Here is a 17,639-nt window from a genome sequence, read left to right on the forward strand (position 1 = left end):
ATAGATCTTACTCTAACAAATCCAACAAAATTTATTTCATATTTTTCACATTTTTCCTTGAATTTATATGGAATTTAAAAATCACAGCCGAAATGAACAATAAATAAAAATAAAAGAAAACTCCCCCCTTAACCCCTGACCCGTGGGTCCCACTGGCTAGGGAAACAAAACAGAGAGGGGGCGGCCAAGCTAGGCGCGCGGCTCGCGGCGACGCTGGGGGCGAGGGCCTGCGGCGGCGGCGCCAGCCGACGGCGAGCAGGGCGGCGGCGGGGCCCTTGGCTCGCGTGCTCAGACCCGCGGTGGCGGTGCGGCGCGGGGGTGGCGCAGAGGCGGTGGCGGCGGCGCGCAGTCGCGTCGGCGGCGGCGCTAGGGCAGGGGAGGCGGTGGCGCGCTTGCGCCGGCGGCGGCGGCGCGAGGCGGGGTAAGCATCAGTAGGGTAGGGCGACGCCGATGCTCGCGCTAACGTGGAGGGGGGCGGCGCGAGCGGGGCACTCAGCGTGCGGTGGCGGCGAAGCAGTTCGGCCGGCGGCGGCGTGGTCGAGAACGAGCGTGGAAACCTCGCGAATGCGAAGGAACGTGGAGAGCATGAGCACCAGTGGCTCACCTAGGGACAATTTCAGCCGTCAAGCGAAGAAAACGGTGGTCGGAGGTGGGTTGTCGGCGTTGAGGCGGAGCTCGAGCTCACTGGTGACCGGCGGCCGCGAAATCAAGGATTCCCGGTGCTCTGGTCAAGGGGGCTCGTGAAGGAGGGGTCGAGGAGGAAGCTAGGAAGGTTGTCGAGCTTTGGTTGCGGTGGATTTGAAATCCGTGGAGCGGAGCTCGCGGATTCGGGTGGAGATGGTGAGCTTGCTCAAACGCCGTCCATGGCGAGCTCAAGGAGGAGAAGGAGACGAAGGCGAGGCGCAGGAGGGAGCGAGGTAGGTGGCGAGCTCGGGAGAGGAGCGTGGTCGACTTGGAGTCGCTCGACGGCCGGGAAACCGGGATCGGCCTCCACGACGGCAATGACACAGCGGGGAGCTTCGGGAGGCGTCGGACGCCATTACTGCACACTGTGCCGCACAGGGAGAAGACAGGGAGAAGAGGGGGAGAGAGACTGACATGTGGGGCCCACGTGTAAGCTCCAAATTTTTATTTGCTCTCAAATTTTTGAATTGTTACACATATGAACGTGGGCGGAAGTATTTATCATAAGCCATTAATCTCCTAAGCCACTATACCGCATCAACCATGTAACAACAGAGAGCACTAATCTGGACTTTAGAGCATGAATTTTAATTTGCAAATTCGAAATTGTTGATTGCTTCAAGCTTAGTGGGACTGCAACTGCCAATCTAGCGCACTACCGGAATTGGCTAATTCGCCGTGTGCACCAAGCACACGGCAAAGGCTTAGTAGGCACACGGCGAAGTTTTCGCCGTCGGTGGCCGACGGCGAACCCCCGACGGCAACGCTAGGCACGGCAAAGGCCTAGTTTGCCGTGTGCCATTTATCGGGCACATGGCAAACACATTCGCCGTGTGTATCCAAGGGTACACGGCAAAAAAAAACATTGACGTCGTGAGGACGAGCTAATGGCGTGACAGTAGACTTCGCGTGTGCCAGGAAGTAGGCACACGGCGAAATTTCCCACTTCGCCGTGTGCCAACTGGATAGGCACACGGCAAACTTGGTCACGCGGGGCCCAGCAGCAGAGCTCTTCGCCGTGTGCCCAGTGCTTTGGCACACGGCAAAGTGTTTAGGTTCGCCGTGTGCCTTTTCCCTGGCACACGGCGAACAATGGTCAGTTCGCCGTGTGCCCGGTCTTGGCACACGGCGAACTTGATGTCCATGGCTGGCCAAATGGTCACTTTGCTGTGTGCCTAGTCCCTGGCACACGGCAAAGTGACCAAACAAATCCTATTTTTTGTTTTTCACGTATGAAGGACCCCATATCACAACATATATATCACAGGCATTACATATCACATATATATCACAACAAACATCATAGGAACTATATATCACGACTAGCCACAAATAACTGCAAACATATCCAGAAGTACAATGCAAAGTCCTACAAGTTCACAACATATCCATAAGTTCACAAATACATATCCAGAAGTTCACAAGTCCATAAATATTGAAATAAACAAGTTTATGGCTGCGGTGGGCCGTCGAACGGTGGTGGGCCGCCGAACTGAGGTGGGAACAACTGTTGTGGGAGCGTCGGTGAGATGCCCGGCGACAAGTCTGGCATATTCGATGCCCCCGATAGATTCTGCAAAAAATGTAAGACAGTAAATTGCAGGTGAGAGAAAAACCAAGTTCTCAAGTTATAATCTAAACAAGTCTAAATATGTAGGTCCCCTAAATCGTAAAGTGAGTAATATAAGTCACAATCTCTAAGTCTAAAGTTCTCTAAGTATCTAATACTTCAAAAGAAACTAAAGGGTTTTCAAGATACTCACGGGAGGAGTAGTAGGAGCAGGAGCCACAGGGAAGGCTGGGATGGGATTACCCATTTGGACAGAAAGACTTTGAATGTAGTTGTACATCTGGGCCATCTCGGCCGCCTACTTCTGCTCGTTCTCTTGTCGTATCCTCCTCTCTTCGGCCAACGCCGCCTCGTACGCTGCCTGTTGCGCTTTGCATTTGGTGCTACAATAGTTCATGACAATGTTGCAATGCAAAGCAAATATATGACGGCGTCGACTAGCCGTGATCGTCGGGCCACGCGGCGCTATGTTTGCCGTGTGCCTCCATGTGGCACACGGAAAAGAGGTCGATTCGCCGTGTGCCTAACGGAGGCACACGGCAAAATATGACGGTGTTGACCAGCCGTGAACGTCGGGCCACGTGGCGCTATCTTTATCGTGTGCCGGTCTTTGGCACATGGCAAAGAAATCGGTTTGCCATGTGCTGAGGTTAGAGCACACGGCGAAGCCTCCTTTCGCCGTGTGATTTATTTTGGCCGTGTGTTCTGTGTTTGGCCCACGGCAAAGGCTCTCTTCGCCGTGTGCCCGATGGTTTGCGCACGGCGAACTCTTAGGCACACGGCGAATTACCGGTTTCCCGTAGTGGTCACCTAACTGGTTTGGGTCACACAAAATTCTCAACGCAGTAGTAGAAATTGTCTCTCCCTTTATGACGATGAGTATATTAATCAGGTAACTAATTTGTCCAACCACATTAACACACCTTAATGTACTATTTCATCTTCATTCATCAACCAAACAACTGTCCTTTAACGCAAGCTAGCATCCGCTTCTTATATTTATTAGCTCTTTCCACTGTGTCCACCAGTCCCAGACCTACAGATTCCATGATGCCAACAGGAAATTCTACCACACCTCCATGTGGTAATAACTATTTGTAGAAAAAAAAAATATATATCTATGGTTGTGGGTAGGTCGAGATGCAGCAGAATGAGACGCGTCTGACAAAAATACATATGCATGTTGGGGATTGAGAGGCATCAGGGCAAGGATTATGCAGAGTTTGAGGAGCACCACCTGCTTATGCCTTCCATGCGGGGCATGGAGCGTGAAAGCAACTGCAAAGTTGTTATTGCAGGTGTGCCCGCAGCATGCCTTCGTGGAGTGAGTCGCTCTCGCTCCTCCCATGGCCGTCCGGTTGAGCTGTTCCAGTCAATTCTAGTACATTAGCTAGCACAGTCTGCTCAGTAGCTGGAGACGCTATAGACGCAATCGTTGGTTCATTTAGAAAGTACTAGAACTCTTGGCGCGGCGTTGCCGCTCCATTCGGAATCTGGCCAGTGTTTCGTGTTACTTCAGCTTTGTAGCTTCAACCCTTTGATGAGCATAAAAATGGTACAACGTATAACATATACATGAGTGATTAATGCCAGATTTTGATATATTCCTATTTGTAACAGGATAAGAGTTTTTTTATTTGTCTTGCTGTTTGGTTACCCTCTGAGTAAATTAGCTTAGCCGAGACATAGTATGGAAATGCATTCCGGTCTTCTACTTGTCTCTGCTTTTTCAACCGCAGATCAACAAGTACTATAAACGTAACGCGTATAAAATTTTAGCTTTGAGCAAATGCCATGACAATCTTATGGAAGGGCATGAAATCCTCAAGCAGCATTTACATAAGAAGCTGTTATAGTGGATCAACCATCCAGAAGTCACGAGTATGCCTATTTCCTGCAAAAGTACTCTGATACACACTTTGGAATTTCAATTGAGCATCTCAAGAAGCTATATTGTTTCATTGAAGTTTTATTGGCGAAGTCAACATCATGCCACTTGCTGTTCTAGTTCTCGACTGTTCTCCATATTCTTCCATGGTGAGGCTGTATAAGGAAAGAAGAAACAAGTTGTAAACAATTTAGCTAGATTATGTTTAAAGTCTAAAAGCAAGCAAAGATAATGACTCATAATTATACACAGCTTTTGCGAGCAGGGAAGCCGACAACTGAGTTCAAATTAGGTCATCTGGAGTCAAGAACCAAAACCTTCATTGTGGGCATTGAGGTTCTCAAGCTGATAATGATCATTTCCTGTGCCAAAAACTAAGGTTGACAATTAATACCTTATGCATAGAAATAATAGATGCAATATTCAAAAGGCTACTCCGACCAGAAAAGGCTGATTTCCCAAGTTCAAGTTTGGCAATGCTATATGACAGTAAGCCCAATACCTCCAATTTGATGTGGCAAGAACTCAAGCTTGACCTTGGTGGCTTTGGCAATATTTGGCTGCTTGTAAATACTCAACATGTGTTAGTCAAATCCTAAGAAAGCAGTGCACTAACCGATTTGGTATTCTCCATGGTGCACAATTGGTTGATAAAAAAGCTAATAATTCATCGTGAAGTGGTTGAGCTCATGATTTGTGGAAACTGCAAACCACTTGTCAACTACAATCCCTTAACTCACAGACAAAGAAATGGAACAACAATCTATGCATGGGCCACAGCCTGTTCAAAAGCCTGCAGATAATTTCATGACGACACAACCAAATGGGTGCCACATTAGATGCTGCAGCCAAGCGGATCGGCAATCAAGCTGATATATGGCACTGACTAACCAGTTGCTTTGAACCAATCAAGGCACTTCTAGCCATGGGCAAAAAACATCAGTATAAGAAACTCACTTTCAAGTACAAAATTGGCTCTTACACGAAATTTTAACCTAGCATCTGCTTATGCACGTGAGAAAGTTTGCTAGATACTGACAAGTGGAGAGCTAATTTGATTTAAAATCCTCATCACACCCGAGACAACTGCCAAAAAGGCAATCAAGAATGCATATGAAATATATGTAGTTTGTACAGAATTAAAATGCAAAGATAGCATAAATTAAACTTGAGAGCAAGAGTTAGCACGAGGACTGAACATGCAGGAATAGCCAGCAGTTTTGTATTGAACATATAAAAGAATTTTACAGTAGCTTGGGATAAATTATGAAGCATTAGGGATAAATTGAAAATTATATATGTAGTTTTAGATAGAAAAGATGGGTCAAAGTGAACCATAATTTTCACAACAAACTTATGTGATCCCTTCTTGAATCGAAGTCGTATTTTTATGTTTGGCAGGTCCTACTGGGCTACAACTCCTCCAAACACCAACTTTCAGTGAGCACCTTTACCTTAGAGCCTTTGGGGCATTTCCTCAAGCAGTTATTGGGCGTCGTACATGTTGACCACCGCTCTGGCTGTAGGGGCACTACCAGTCGTGCTCTGTGGTGACAGAGGCCCCAAGGGCCGCTATTTGCAGTGCAGGCTGGTGCGGCTCACCTTCTTCGACGCAAGAGCCTTGAGCTGCGCTGGCGCAGACACCACGGCTCCTTCACGAATCACCAGCCAGGTGTGGATGACGACGGACCTTGCAGCTGGCAGGAGAATATCGACCGGCAACTGCTGGGGGAATGGAAGGTGCTTGTGGATGAGTGGGGAGGAGTGTCAGCTAGATGGGAGAAAAAGATTCCAGTGCGGATGGCACTAGCTGGAGAGAGTGATGAAAGCGAGACGAGATTGGGTCCATGGCCCTTGTGAGGAGGATTGGGAGAGCTCCTCGTGCGCCGGCGAGGGGGTAGGTGGACAACGGCGGCAGCGGCGCACACTCAGGAATCGGGACGAAGTGTCTAGAAACGCTAGGTAATTTGCCTGCAACTGTGGATGGTCCGATCAACATCCAACGGAAGAGAACGGCCAGCGACGTGGCCAAATAAGACGCCAGATCCTATGGAGCAGATTTCGTTATGTAGAGACTCCCTTTAATATGTTGCCATTGGGTTTCTAAAAGGCCACTTGAGAACCCCTAAATTTTGCATTTCCTGAATCGCATGCTCGGTGTAGCTGCAATCTACTAAGTACATAGTAACTAGGTTAGTTGACTAATTAAAACATATGCTTTTTAATTAATTATTTTGCTCTCTTAAAATTTATTTAACCACTTGGAAAGACCTGTTATACTTTGTATACTAGCTATAAATGACAATGGTACAAATTAAATTGTCCCGATGCGTATATTAATCTCTATATTACGAATCCTACACCAAAAGCGAGCTAACGGATAGGGCCACGTCGCCCGTTAGACCGCAAACCATCGGATCGGGCCAACTCGTGACGCAGGCCGTCCGATACGGACCTAATCGGATCTCTGCCTGTTAAGCCACAAATCCGCAGCGCTCGAGAAGCCTCGCGAACCCGCCTCCCAGGCTCGCCTTCCCCGCCGGCCGCCGGCCGGCGCCCTATGCCCCTCCGCCTACTGCGCCTCCCTCCGCTTGCAGGATCCAGCACGAACTGCTGCCCTCCGCCGAGTACCTGCAATCGATCCTGACCTGACCTCATTCTCCCCTGCCCGTGCCACATATCGAGCGCATCTACGGGCGTCGCAGCATGTGGAGCGATTGGCGGCGTTGCTCAGACTCCGCACATGGGTGACTCACGCTCGCCTGCCGTGGTTGGATCTGGGGGCGACCGCTCCATTCAGGGCCTCATCACTCGCGCGCCCATGGCAGCCACAAAGGTCCCGGATGGCCCTCCTGTGGAGGACTGAGGAGGACGTGAGGAGGGCAACGCACGAACAGCGTGCGGGGGTGGAGGCCACCGGTACAGGAAGAAGAGGTGGCTATACTGCTTCTCCGGCTCGCTCATCATCGCCTCGTGGGCAGCCCTACTCAACTCTCTCGATGGACACGGCGACGGCAAACAAGGTAAACTCAACTACCTCTCGTCTCACCCTTTGCCTTTACCATTTTCCAATCCATCTCAAAGAGCCTCTTGCTGTTGTCGAGCCAACCTTGAATGAAGGCTCTGTTAATCCTGCTATATGGCATGGGAAAAATTTGATAATCCTGGTAATATACTTGTGTTAAATCTGACGAAAATAATATGCTTTCAGAGGTAACACTAATGCAAGAAGATCAATTGCGCTCTAGCAAATAGGTGCGCACTGAGAAAATATAAGCTACAAGATAGCCAGGTTGAGTTTCCGGAAGATTTGGTTGCGGATCTTCCTCAGACGGATGTTGATTGTCAAATTCGTATCAAGATAAGAGCAATTGCTGAAAGGGGACCTGATGTTCCTCCTGCAGCAGCAGAGACCGAATCATGCTCCTGCAGCCCCTGCAGGGCAAGCAAGCTAAGGTACTGCCTAACCACTTGCTCATATTCCAGTAATTACTGCTTACGGCAGAGGCAAGGTATGCTGAGAGAGTCTAAGGCTTGCAACCCAAGAAGGACAATCCAAGGGGGGAAAAGAAACATAGAAATAATGTTTTATTACTTGCTATAGTAGCAATGACCATCTAATTAAGACTGTTATCAACACAACATATGCAGAGCAGGTACTATTTGTTTATATTGTATAAAGATACATATGATGTGCAAGTTCTAAACCCACAGTAGAATTGAGAAACATGGCAACACTGTGCATATTTTTTTTCTTTTCATCACCTATCTTGTCATATATAAATAAACACATGGATGTTCTGTTAGTCTGAATATATTCTAATTTCCAGGGGCATTTACTCAATGGATCATGCTAATTATGTGAAATGGTATGGTTGTCGAAAATTGCCTCTTCTCTTGCTGTCTTTACATTCTTAGAATAATAATATATATCTATTTATGCAGGGCATCTAGACTTGGTCGAGCATCACAATAACCTCGCCGAAGTTGCTCATTCGGTGATTATGAATTTTAATTCCCATCTGAAATGTTCTACGTTCCTTTCCATTGTTTTTTTTAAAGACTCCTTGCCATTATATATATGCATGTCTTATGACTCAGATGTACAAATATACCTTGTAAGATGCCGTTACCCCATAGCATATGGGGATCCTTCAAATTAAAAAAAAATATTCAATACAAATGTTGCTCATATTTCAAAATTGTAATATAAACCCTACTTTCTTAGAAAAAATACTGTTTTTGTAATGGTTCAATCTGCACCATTTGTTGTCTTTATATTTGGTGCCATTTCTACTATATAGTGAAATGATATGTTTACACAGAATTGCCCGAGAGCAAAACAGTCTCATACAAAGTTATCAGACAACTTTCTGATATACCATGCATTGCTATTTCCTTTGTCACCTCAGAATTAAGTGCTATCAATTAATACATTGACTAATTTCACATGCTACATGAATTGACAGTGGTACACAGTGATAACACAATCAAATCGAGCAACACAAAGAATATTTGATTATGATGAATTCAACGAAACAAATTTGGTGTTATAAATATTATTATTATTTTGTAAATTTGATTAAAATCACCAGAAATCTATTTGGATCACAAGGCAACTCACCGGTGGGCGCGGCAAAGCCGCGCATGTGTTTCTAGTCAATGACTATAGCTGAACATGGACATCATTAATTTGTCCAACCACACCAATACACCATAGTAGTTCATCATTGACCATCAACCAAGCAATTGTCGTCCTACTCATGATACCACTGCTTCTTAACTCCTTCCACCCTCCTACGCCCCCATATATAAAATTCATGCGATAGAACACAAGAGGAGGCATATAAAATGACCATGGAGCGATACATAGAGAGAATGTGCGTGGTTGTGGATGAACTGAGCTTCTTGCCTAGCATTTGATGAATGGAATTTCAACTTGAAAGCCAACAGTGTCTCCCTCTTCGTGCAAGGCAGTTCCACAACCTTGCGAACCCTGAGCCCAATGGGGGCAAACTGTGTACGTGCTAGTGGTCAAACTAGATAGGAGGACAGGTTAACAACTGTGTGTTACCGTTCGGCTCTCAGTCTGATACTCTGATTATCTCAATATCAAATTACGAACATCTCCTGGATGTCATTTGAGCTGAGCGTGGAATTCACACAGCCAGTCGATATACATGGACGTCTTTTCCAACAATTGGTTTTTAGGATTGTTTCCTAGCTTGATAGGAAAAAAATGAATCATCGCAATGCGTGTATTATCTAATTATTAGTTAGGGAAAAGTCCAAACCTATTGTACCGCATCCACCATGCAAGAACAGAGAACACAAATCTAGAGCGCGCATATTTTACAGGTACCAAATTGCATCAGGCTTGATGCGAATACTGTCTAGTTATAACATCTCCAGCAGTTTGGCAAATCGAGTTGCCATCTTTGATTTTTGGTAAAAACGTTAAAAATACTCCTCCAACAGTTTGGCAAAAGACTTGGCAATTTTTGGCAATTTGGGAAAAACCAGCCTCCAGCGCGTAAATATACGCGCGCGGCGCGCAGTTGGCATCGTGGTTTCTAGTCAGGTGGGAGGGTGAAAAAAGAAATAAATAATAGAGAAAGGTTCCTGATTTAAATTTTCAAGATGTGGAAGGGCATAAATATAATTTTGTTTCTCTCTCAGGGTTCCTGATGTAAGTTAGATCTGGATTTGGCAAGTGAATTATGTCAAACTGTTGGAGATAAGTTTTTTTTACTTGGCATATCTTTTTAGAAGTTGGCAAAACACAAGATATGCCAAGTAAAATATGGCAAACTCTTGGAGATGCTCTTAGTCACTAGTTTTGATCACCCAATAAAGTTCTCGTCTTCTTGAGATAGTAGTAGAAATTGCCCCCCCCCCAGGATGTGTATATTAATTAGGTGGCTAATTGTACATAGATATCATTATTAATTTATCCAAGCACACCGCCCCGGGCCCCCGAAAGCAAAGGCCCCCCTCTGATGTATGTCGTTGTGTATAAGTACGTGCTAATGAGTACAGAAGCCAACAGGGATAACCAAGCGATCCGCGATCAAACCCACGGCCACGCCGCACGGCTCCTCAAGGCTTTCCGTCCACTCATGCTTTGAGTCCGGAGATATAGTTGAGAATAGCTGATCTCTTTCCTTTTTTCTAGGCCGTAAACGCGCAGCAATCAAACGCAGTTGCAATTGCTCATCAAATAACTGATTGCCATTGGTAAGAATACAAGATACTAGGATTTGGGCGTCGTAGATCTGGGCGTCGACCTTCACTTGGACGACAGCGGCGGCTCGGGCGCTACCATCGCGGATGGCGCGGAGGCGCTCGAGCGCGGCGGACCGCGCCACCACCTCAGTGCCCTGGGTGCGCATGCGGCGGTCGGAGCCGCTCGCGTCTCCGAATGGGTCCTCCATGGCCTTCCCCTGGCGAAGAGCTACGCGCGGTGCCGTGCTGGCCTGCGCCCATCCGCTCCCACCGTTCCTCTCTCTCATTCTCTCTCTCTCCATTGAGGTCGGGCCGGCGGTGGGCAAGGCCTAGCGGCGCGTGTCCGGCGGCGGCCTGCACGTGGGGCGTGTGGCGGTGGCCGGTCGTGGGGCGCGCGGTGGCGGCCGCCGGGAGGTGTGGTGGACTGCGGGTTGATTTTAGAAAAGTTTAAGGGCTTATTTGAAAAACTTTTTGAGAGTGGAGAGTGGACAGCGGGTTGTATTCCAAGGAAGTTTAAGTACTTCTGCGCAAAATGACCGGAGAACGCAAGATCTGGACCATTCGCCCGGTCGATCCGACGGCCGGAAAATGCTGGTGACGTGGGCTGCTTCCTTGGCCGGGGAATTGGCCGAGAATCATGAGGTAAGATAGGTATCACTTTGGCACAAGAGCTGTAGTGTGTAGAGTGGTGCTTAAAATGGAAAGAGAGTGTTGGGCATCACTCTATACACACATTGTGGAGGGTCTAAGGGAACTGCACATCAAATGTAAAAAAAATTGGACTATTTCTCTATTTGCACATATCATCATTGCGCAGAACTATGCTAATTTTGTCTGTATCATCCTAATTTTCTTAGATGTCCCCGAAGAGACAACTTTTTACCAGCTTTATAAGTTGGGCTTTCTCTCCGTGATTACCTAAAATTTTAGGGAACCAACTTCTTCGTGTAAACCATGCAAACTTCAATATGGGCCATCGGATCAACATCCAAACGGTATGTGGGATTGGGTGATTTTACAATTAACCGTCCGCTTCTAATCATGCTTTTGCAAATCACACGCACAACCCAGCCCATCCAGACATCCATCCTACTGGGCTGTGGGCCGTTACCCTCCTCCCCGGCCTTCCAGTTCGACAATTTTCGTGACCACATAATATATGGGCTTATTTTCTCGATGGGCACGTAGGGGCCCATATGTCATAGACAGATGTGTAGCTGACAAGTGGGTTCACAAAGCTTTCGTGGGCGGTGGCAGCCTCTATTTTGATCGCCCTGTGGCCTTCTTGTTGGTGTGTGCCTGTGTGGCCTCCATCTCGCCCCGGAGCAATAGCGCTCTTGGCGCCACATAGCCCAGGATGAGCCACAGAAGCGTCTCCTCCTCATCTGCGGCTCTGCACCACCACCAAGATCCGCCAAGAAGAAGAGGAGAAGGCCCGTAGCCGCCAAGCGGAGAAGAACATTCGAGCGAGCGGCGGCAGGCACCTCGCGCGCGCAAAGCTTCTTCCTAGCTAGCCATGGCGGCGGCGCTGGCTCACCAGGTGGGCGCCAACCAGCCGCCGCTGCTGTCCTCCCCCGCCCGCCTCCCGCGAAGCAGCAGCAATGCGCGGCTGCTCCCGGCGGCGTCCCTCGGCGGCCGCGGCGTGAGGCTGCTCCCGCGGGGCGCGCGGAGGGCCGCCGCCGCCGTCGCCCGGGCGTCGTCGGAGGCGAAGGCGGAGGCGGAGGCCAAGCCGACGGAGGGCGCGGCCGAGGAGGAGCGCCCGTACGAGGAGTACGAGGTCACGATCGAGAAGCCGTACGGGCTCAAGTTCTCCAAGGGCCGCGACGGCGGCACCTACGTCGAGGCCATCCTCCCCGGCGCCGCCGCCGACAAGACCGGGCAGTTCACCGTCGGCGACAAGGTGCTCGCCACCAGGTTGGTCCGTCCCGCCGTGCGATACTGCTACCGCCTGCCTGCCTTTGGATCATTAAATGCATCAACTGATCAAGAAACGATTTCGCTGTGCCCGATGAACTGATCGCAGCGCCGTCTTCGGGGACGATATCTGGCCGGCGGCAGGGTACGGCCAGACCATGTACTCCATCCGTCAGAGGGTCGGCCCTCTCTACATGAAGATGGAGAGAAGGTTTGGTAAGAACTAATTACTAGTTACTCCATTTTGCAATATTTGTCCATCTTTTTTCTCTCTCTGAAGTATAGGACCATCAAGTTAAAGTAGAACAGTTAGTTGCTTATGAGTTATGGATCTTTACTTCGTTCATCTTTGCAACATAGATGCATGTGACTGAGAATTGTTTTCTGAATGGCCCTGCTAATTGCTGATTGGGTTCAGGTAAGTTGGATGGTGATGGTGAGCTCACGGAGAAGGAGATCATAAGAGCTGAGAGGAACTCTGGAGTGGTCAGTGGCAGGGTGAGAGAGATCCAGGTGAGCACACGCACCAAGAAGCATGAGTTCTGTATCTTCAGGTCTATCTGTAGAAGTGCGCTGAACAGTCATATATATAGATCAATGATTTTTTGCTCATGAATGACAATGTCTGAAAACTGCACGCAGTTGCAAAACTACCAGAGGAAGATGGCACAGAAGATGCAGAGGGAAGAGGACCTCCGCATGGGGCTCAGGCTGTACAAGTCAGTGAAATGATTATTGAGTTGTCCATCGTGCCATGATATTGCTTCAATTTGAAATCCATTTGACTTATGAAAACTTCAGGGATGGGAAATATGAGGAGGCATTGGAGAAGTTCGAGTCGGTATTGGGATCAAAACCAGAGAGCACCGAGGCTGCCATTGCCAGCTACAATGTTGCCTGCTCCTATTCCAAACTCAACCGGGTTGGATACTTCTCTGTTCTCTGATCTCTCACTATGCAAGGCATGTCTGCTGCCGAATACTCATATGAACTTTCCTCCGCAGATACAAGCAGGGCTTTCTGCGTTGGAAGATGCCCTGAAATCAGGCTATGAAGACTTTAAGGTATTACTACTAGCTCTTTTGCCGGCTTGCTGCATGAGAACCAATAAGTTCCTAACTAATAACACAAATTTGATTTCCTGCAGCGAATCCGCACCGACCCGGATCTCGAAAACTTGAGGAAATCAGAGGAATTCGATCCCCTGCTTAAGAACTACGACGAGTCATTCATCAACGAGAACGCCCTCAACGCTATCAAGTCATTGTTCAGGTTCGGCAAGTGAGCAACTGAAACATGGTGGTAGCAGCAGGGGGCAATGCCGCTCTTCTCTGGTCTTGCAGTTTTGCATACTGCACTAGCCTACTGTGCAAAGCTCATGCCCATACAGTTCGTCCCCCGGTCTGTCAGTAGGTTGCAGTTCACACCTGTAGCTTAGCAATTCTTGGTGAGACTTGTACTTAACCATTTGATGAAGATACAGTATGTACATCCAAATATGTGAAGCATCAACTAAAAGGCAAACATATTTTTCGATGAACACATGAGCCAACTATTGACAAAGTTGTTGCTTAATTGGTTTTTTTTTTGGTTTCAGATAGTTTAAAATGTCTGAAAACCTCAGTTCATTTTGGTTCACCAAACACCTGACAGCAAGGAATACCAACCTCAACCAAACAAAATATCAGGTTGCTACATGTAAGGATCGTGGCCCAAGAAGGGGGGTTGAATTGAGACTTTTTCAAATTTCTATCTAGTCCTTAACCTAGACTAGTATTGCTCAATCTATAAATTTGAAACCTAGTCACTAGAGCATGCTAGCACAAGGTCCTTAGGTAGGTAAACACACTATCATGATCATGTTGCTTAAAAGATATCACACTAGCAAGATTAAAACCTAAGCAAAAGATCACACTATCATGCAAGTTGTCCTAGTCAAACTACAAGCAATCAAAGACAAGAGTAACAACAAAAGGATTTAATTGCTTGAAATAAAAGTGAGAGACACGAGACAACCGGATTTTTTCCCGTGGTATCGAGGAGTTGACGCTCCCCCCTAATCCACGTTGGAGCACCCACACAAGGGTATAGCTCCCTTGCTTCACCAAGGAGCAAGTGATCACTAAGAATGTTCTTTCTCCATCTCCGGAACGGCGAGCTTCACACCGTATACAATCTTCTTGTCTTGGGGCTCCCACAAACACTAAGAGCTCACCAAGAACCTCCCGATCACCAAAACCGGCTAGGTGCCGTCAAACACCAAGAGTAACAAGCTCCTAAGCCTTCACTTGACCTACACTCAGTTGGCCCTAGCTCAAGCACACTTGCTACACTTGCAAAGGATGGATTCTTCAAGGTTGAAGCACAAACGAAATGCTAGATCTTCTCTTGTTTGCTCAAAGCACTTTCTCTTCTTCTCAAGGGTGGCCTCAAGTATTCAGAGTGTCAAAGGCAACTGAAATGAGCCATGGGGTGCCCTTATATAGAGTGGAAGGAGTTACATAGCCATTGAAAGTCCACTGCAGAAAAACCGTGAGCACCGGAAGAACCGACAGGTGTCAGATTTGAGGCGTCGGTTCAACCGGTCTCTCTGTGTCCAAATTGTAGCCGTTGGGGTTCTGAAACAGTATCCAGGCTTGCGTCAATGCACCGGTGCATGCTCCGTAGGGGCATCGGTTCAACCGGTGCTGAAGAGTTTCACTGACCAACACAAACAAGCTCTCTGGAACATAGGACGTCTAATGCACCGGTGCTGAAGAGTTTCACTGACCAACACAAACAAGCTCTCTGGAACATAGGACGTCTAATGCACCGGTGCTTTGATTCTGAACCGTCGGTTCAACCGGTGCTGAAGAGAAGTTGAAGTCCACCAAAACACGCTCTCTGGAACAAGGCACATCTAATGCACCGGTGCTTTGATTCTGAACCGTCGGTTCAACCGATGCTATAGGGATTTCTGATTTGATATCTGCTGGCATCCAAACTATAAATCCTATCTAAATCAAGTGTCTTTCATCTCCTTATGACACTTGAGACTAGAAAGGTCCTTAATCTTTGAAAAAGAGTCCTTGGCACGCATGGTTGTTCCGAATTGAGGGGTCTCTTTTCACATTCCATATGAGACTTAACTAATCATTAATATTTCCTTCAAAACATACGTTAGTCGCATACGGTTGTCATTAATCACCGAAACTTACCATTAGCATCTATCGGCCTAGATGCACTTCACTACACTTTAAGCTAACTATCAGGATACTATGACCTGAATACGTATTGGATCATATGATAACCCAAGTTAAGTTGCGTATGCATCACACCAGGAATTGACAGAAAGATATCAACAATTTATTAATCTGGAAAATTGTTTTTAACCCAATTGTACAATCAACATGCAGTCATCAACCTGACGGCTCACAAAATTTTAAAAAATAAAACACTAGGCATGCAGGCCTTACAATAGCTATTTGCCAGGGGATTCAGATAATTTTTAATGAAACCCCCAGCAGATCATCCTCCAAAACAAGGTCCGCTGTTACATATCATGTTAGCTGTCCACTTGGATTATTAGCATGCTATTTTTGCTTCCAGGAAAAGTATTGTGGAACATAGCTTTCTTTCATATTTAGCGAACAATCAGATACCAACCACCAGCTAGGTTGAAGTTGAACAATCAAGTTCCCTCAAAATCTTGGCAGCATCTTCAGGAAAAACTGGATTGATGTAGCACCCACTTCCAAGCTCAAACCCGCCTATTACACTTAACTGGGGCACGATCTGGAGGAACCAGTGTGCGTAAGGCAGCCAGGATGATGAGAGCACAAATGGTGCACTGTGGATCATAAAATTGAATGGTGGGTCATTGAGCTGCTTAGACAACTTTTGCAGCATTGTCTTCAACAGAGACCCAAGATCCAGTGCCTGCAGGCAACATATCAACAGCTTAATCTTAAGATGAGTTGAAAGAATTAGAAATGCAAGTAGGGCCCACAGAACATAAACCTGTGGAAGTGAACTCGTTAATGCCTCATGTTCATAAGTAATCAGTAGAATGCAATGAAGCCCATAAGCGCAACAGAGTGCATAGAATAAAATAATTAAGTGAATCAAGAAATTGCAATGCATAAATGATTCAGAGTGGACGTGTACAAATTTCCCAATAGAAGGAACAAATCTTTGAGGGAATGACATCGGAAGATCCGATGGTTCAGAGAAAAGAGCATCGGTGTAATCACCGATGTAACTTTGACCAGATCTGACTGAGATGAAAACGTGGTCAACAGGGGCACCGGAAGATCCGCTAATGAGGCACCGGAACATCCGACGGGCGTCGGTGCATTGGCAGGAGTAAGGTCCAGAGACGCTGCAAGGGCCAAGACTCCACGCAGTAGCACCGGTTGAACCGATGCAAAGGCGTCGGTTCATCCGCCAACCATCGGATGCACCGGTGACCATCGGTGTAACGGACGGAGGTTGTTCCAGAGATGATGCAGAAACCGAGCCACGAAGACTTTAAGCACCGGTTGAACTGATGCAAGATAAAAACAGGGCGTCGGTTTAACCGGTGGTTAAGGAAAATTTCTGCTGAACTACAAACTCTACTTCTGATCCAAATTTTCAAAACCAAAGCCATAAACACTCAATTTGGACCATTTTCGAGCGACAACCTCACCCCTCAAACACTCATACTAAGTGCTCGCAAGCTTTTACATAAACATAGGCAATTTAATATCCAAGCGAGGTTTAAACACAAAAAACCAAATGTATGAGCCACTTTGCCTATGAACTTGGAGATTGAAACTTTAAGTTCGATAGGACGTGGCTCAATAGGCATGAAAGCACAATATTGATCTTATCACTCTTGTGGAGATGATATATCATATTTAGCATGAATATCTTTCTCGAAGTGTGATTTGCTCCCTTGTGATGCTACTAACGTGATGCAATGCCAATGCAAAGCTAGAAATTAAACATGGATGCATTCTATATGACAAGCACATGCATTGCAAAAAATTTAAATCTATCTTGTCAAGTTTGAACCCTCGGCAAGCTTCTTCATGATGAACCATTCTTCATGCCATGAGCGAAACCAAGACCACCGGCTCATGCAAGACCCATGTTCATCACTATCTTGACAAGGTTAGACAAGCCCCTAGCACATGTACATATGAAATGCATCTATATGACAAGGCAATTATATGACGTTAGAAGCATCTAAAACGTTAAGCTCACTTCGCAACCTACAAAAGGTGCTCTCATCTAGAGGTTTGGTGAAGATATCCGCCAATTGATCTTCGGAGCGAACACCACAAAGTAGTATATCATTCCTTGCCACATGATCTCTTAGAAAATGATGGCGAA

The 17,639-nt window shown here is 47.0% G+C and overlaps 1 protein-coding gene, 2 long non-coding RNA genes and 1 other non-coding gene across 5 annotated transcripts; 2 read left to right on the forward strand and 2 right to left on the reverse strand.

Annotated features, from left to right (window-relative positions):
• Positions 1 to 4,111: 4,111 nt before the first annotated feature.
• On the reverse strand, positions 4,112 to 5,120 carry LOC120659441. The gene is made up of 2 exons (XR_005669023.1): positions 4,391 to 5,120; positions 4,112 to 4,297 (listed from the first exon to the last, which is right to left on the reverse strand). It is a non-coding gene; the product is annotated as an uncharacterized LOC120659441 (long non-coding RNA).
• A 1,444-nt stretch (positions 5,121 to 6,564) lies between these two features.
• LOC120659442 lies at positions 6,565 to 8,524 on the forward strand. 2 transcript variants are annotated; one of them, XR_005669025.1, is made up of 4 exons: positions 6,565 to 7,165; positions 7,354 to 7,598; positions 7,973 to 8,011; positions 8,088 to 8,524. It is a non-coding gene; the product is annotated as an uncharacterized LOC120659442 (long non-coding RNA). The 2 variants fall into 2 exon arrangements; XR_005669024.1 differs by having other exon boundaries at positions 6,566 to 7,165; positions 7,973 to 8,524.
• Positions 8,525 to 11,138: 2,614 nt separating this feature from the next.
• On the reverse strand, positions 11,139 to 11,240 carry LOC120663105. Its single transcript, XR_005670328.1, has one exon. It is a non-coding gene; the product is annotated as a U6 spliceosomal RNA (small nuclear RNA).
• A 480-nt stretch (positions 11,241 to 11,720) lies between these two features.
• LOC120659443 (protein MET1, chloroplastic-like) lies at positions 11,721 to 13,836 on the forward strand. The gene is made up of 7 exons (XM_039937592.1): positions 11,721 to 12,281; positions 12,391 to 12,497; positions 12,700 to 12,794; positions 12,924 to 13,000; positions 13,083 to 13,203; positions 13,286 to 13,345; positions 13,429 to 13,836. Exons 1-7 carry the CDS (start codon positions 11,884 to 11,886, stop codon positions 13,564 to 13,566), a joined length of 996 nt encoding a protein of 331 aa, XP_039793526.1. The 5' UTR covers positions 11,721 to 11,883; the 3' UTR covers positions 13,567 to 13,836.
• Positions 13,837 to 17,639: the final 3,803 nt, after the last annotated feature.

The sequence above is a fragment of the Panicum virgatum genome, chromosome 2N (assembly GCF_016808335.1).
Source record: "Panicum virgatum strain AP13 chromosome 2N, P.virgatum_v5, whole genome shotgun sequence".
In the NCBI taxonomy this organism is placed as follows: Eukaryota; Viridiplantae; Streptophyta; class Magnoliopsida; order Poales; family Poaceae; genus Panicum; species Panicum virgatum.

Excerpts from the sequence above, each read along its gene's own strand:
- LOC120659443 (XM_039937592.1), top strand. The coding sequence starts at position 11,884 with ATGGCGGCGGCGCTGGCTCACCAGGTGGGCGCCAACCAGCCGCCGCTG. Across the intron at positions 12,795-12,923 it reads GCAGGGTGAGAGAGATCCAG|TTGCAAAACTACCAGAGGAA; the intron begins GTGAGCACACGC and ends AACTGCACGCAG. Across the intron at positions 13,346-13,428 it reads CAGGCTATGAAGACTTTAAG|CGAATCCGCACCGACCCGGA; the intron begins GTATTACTACTA and ends GATTTCCTGCAG.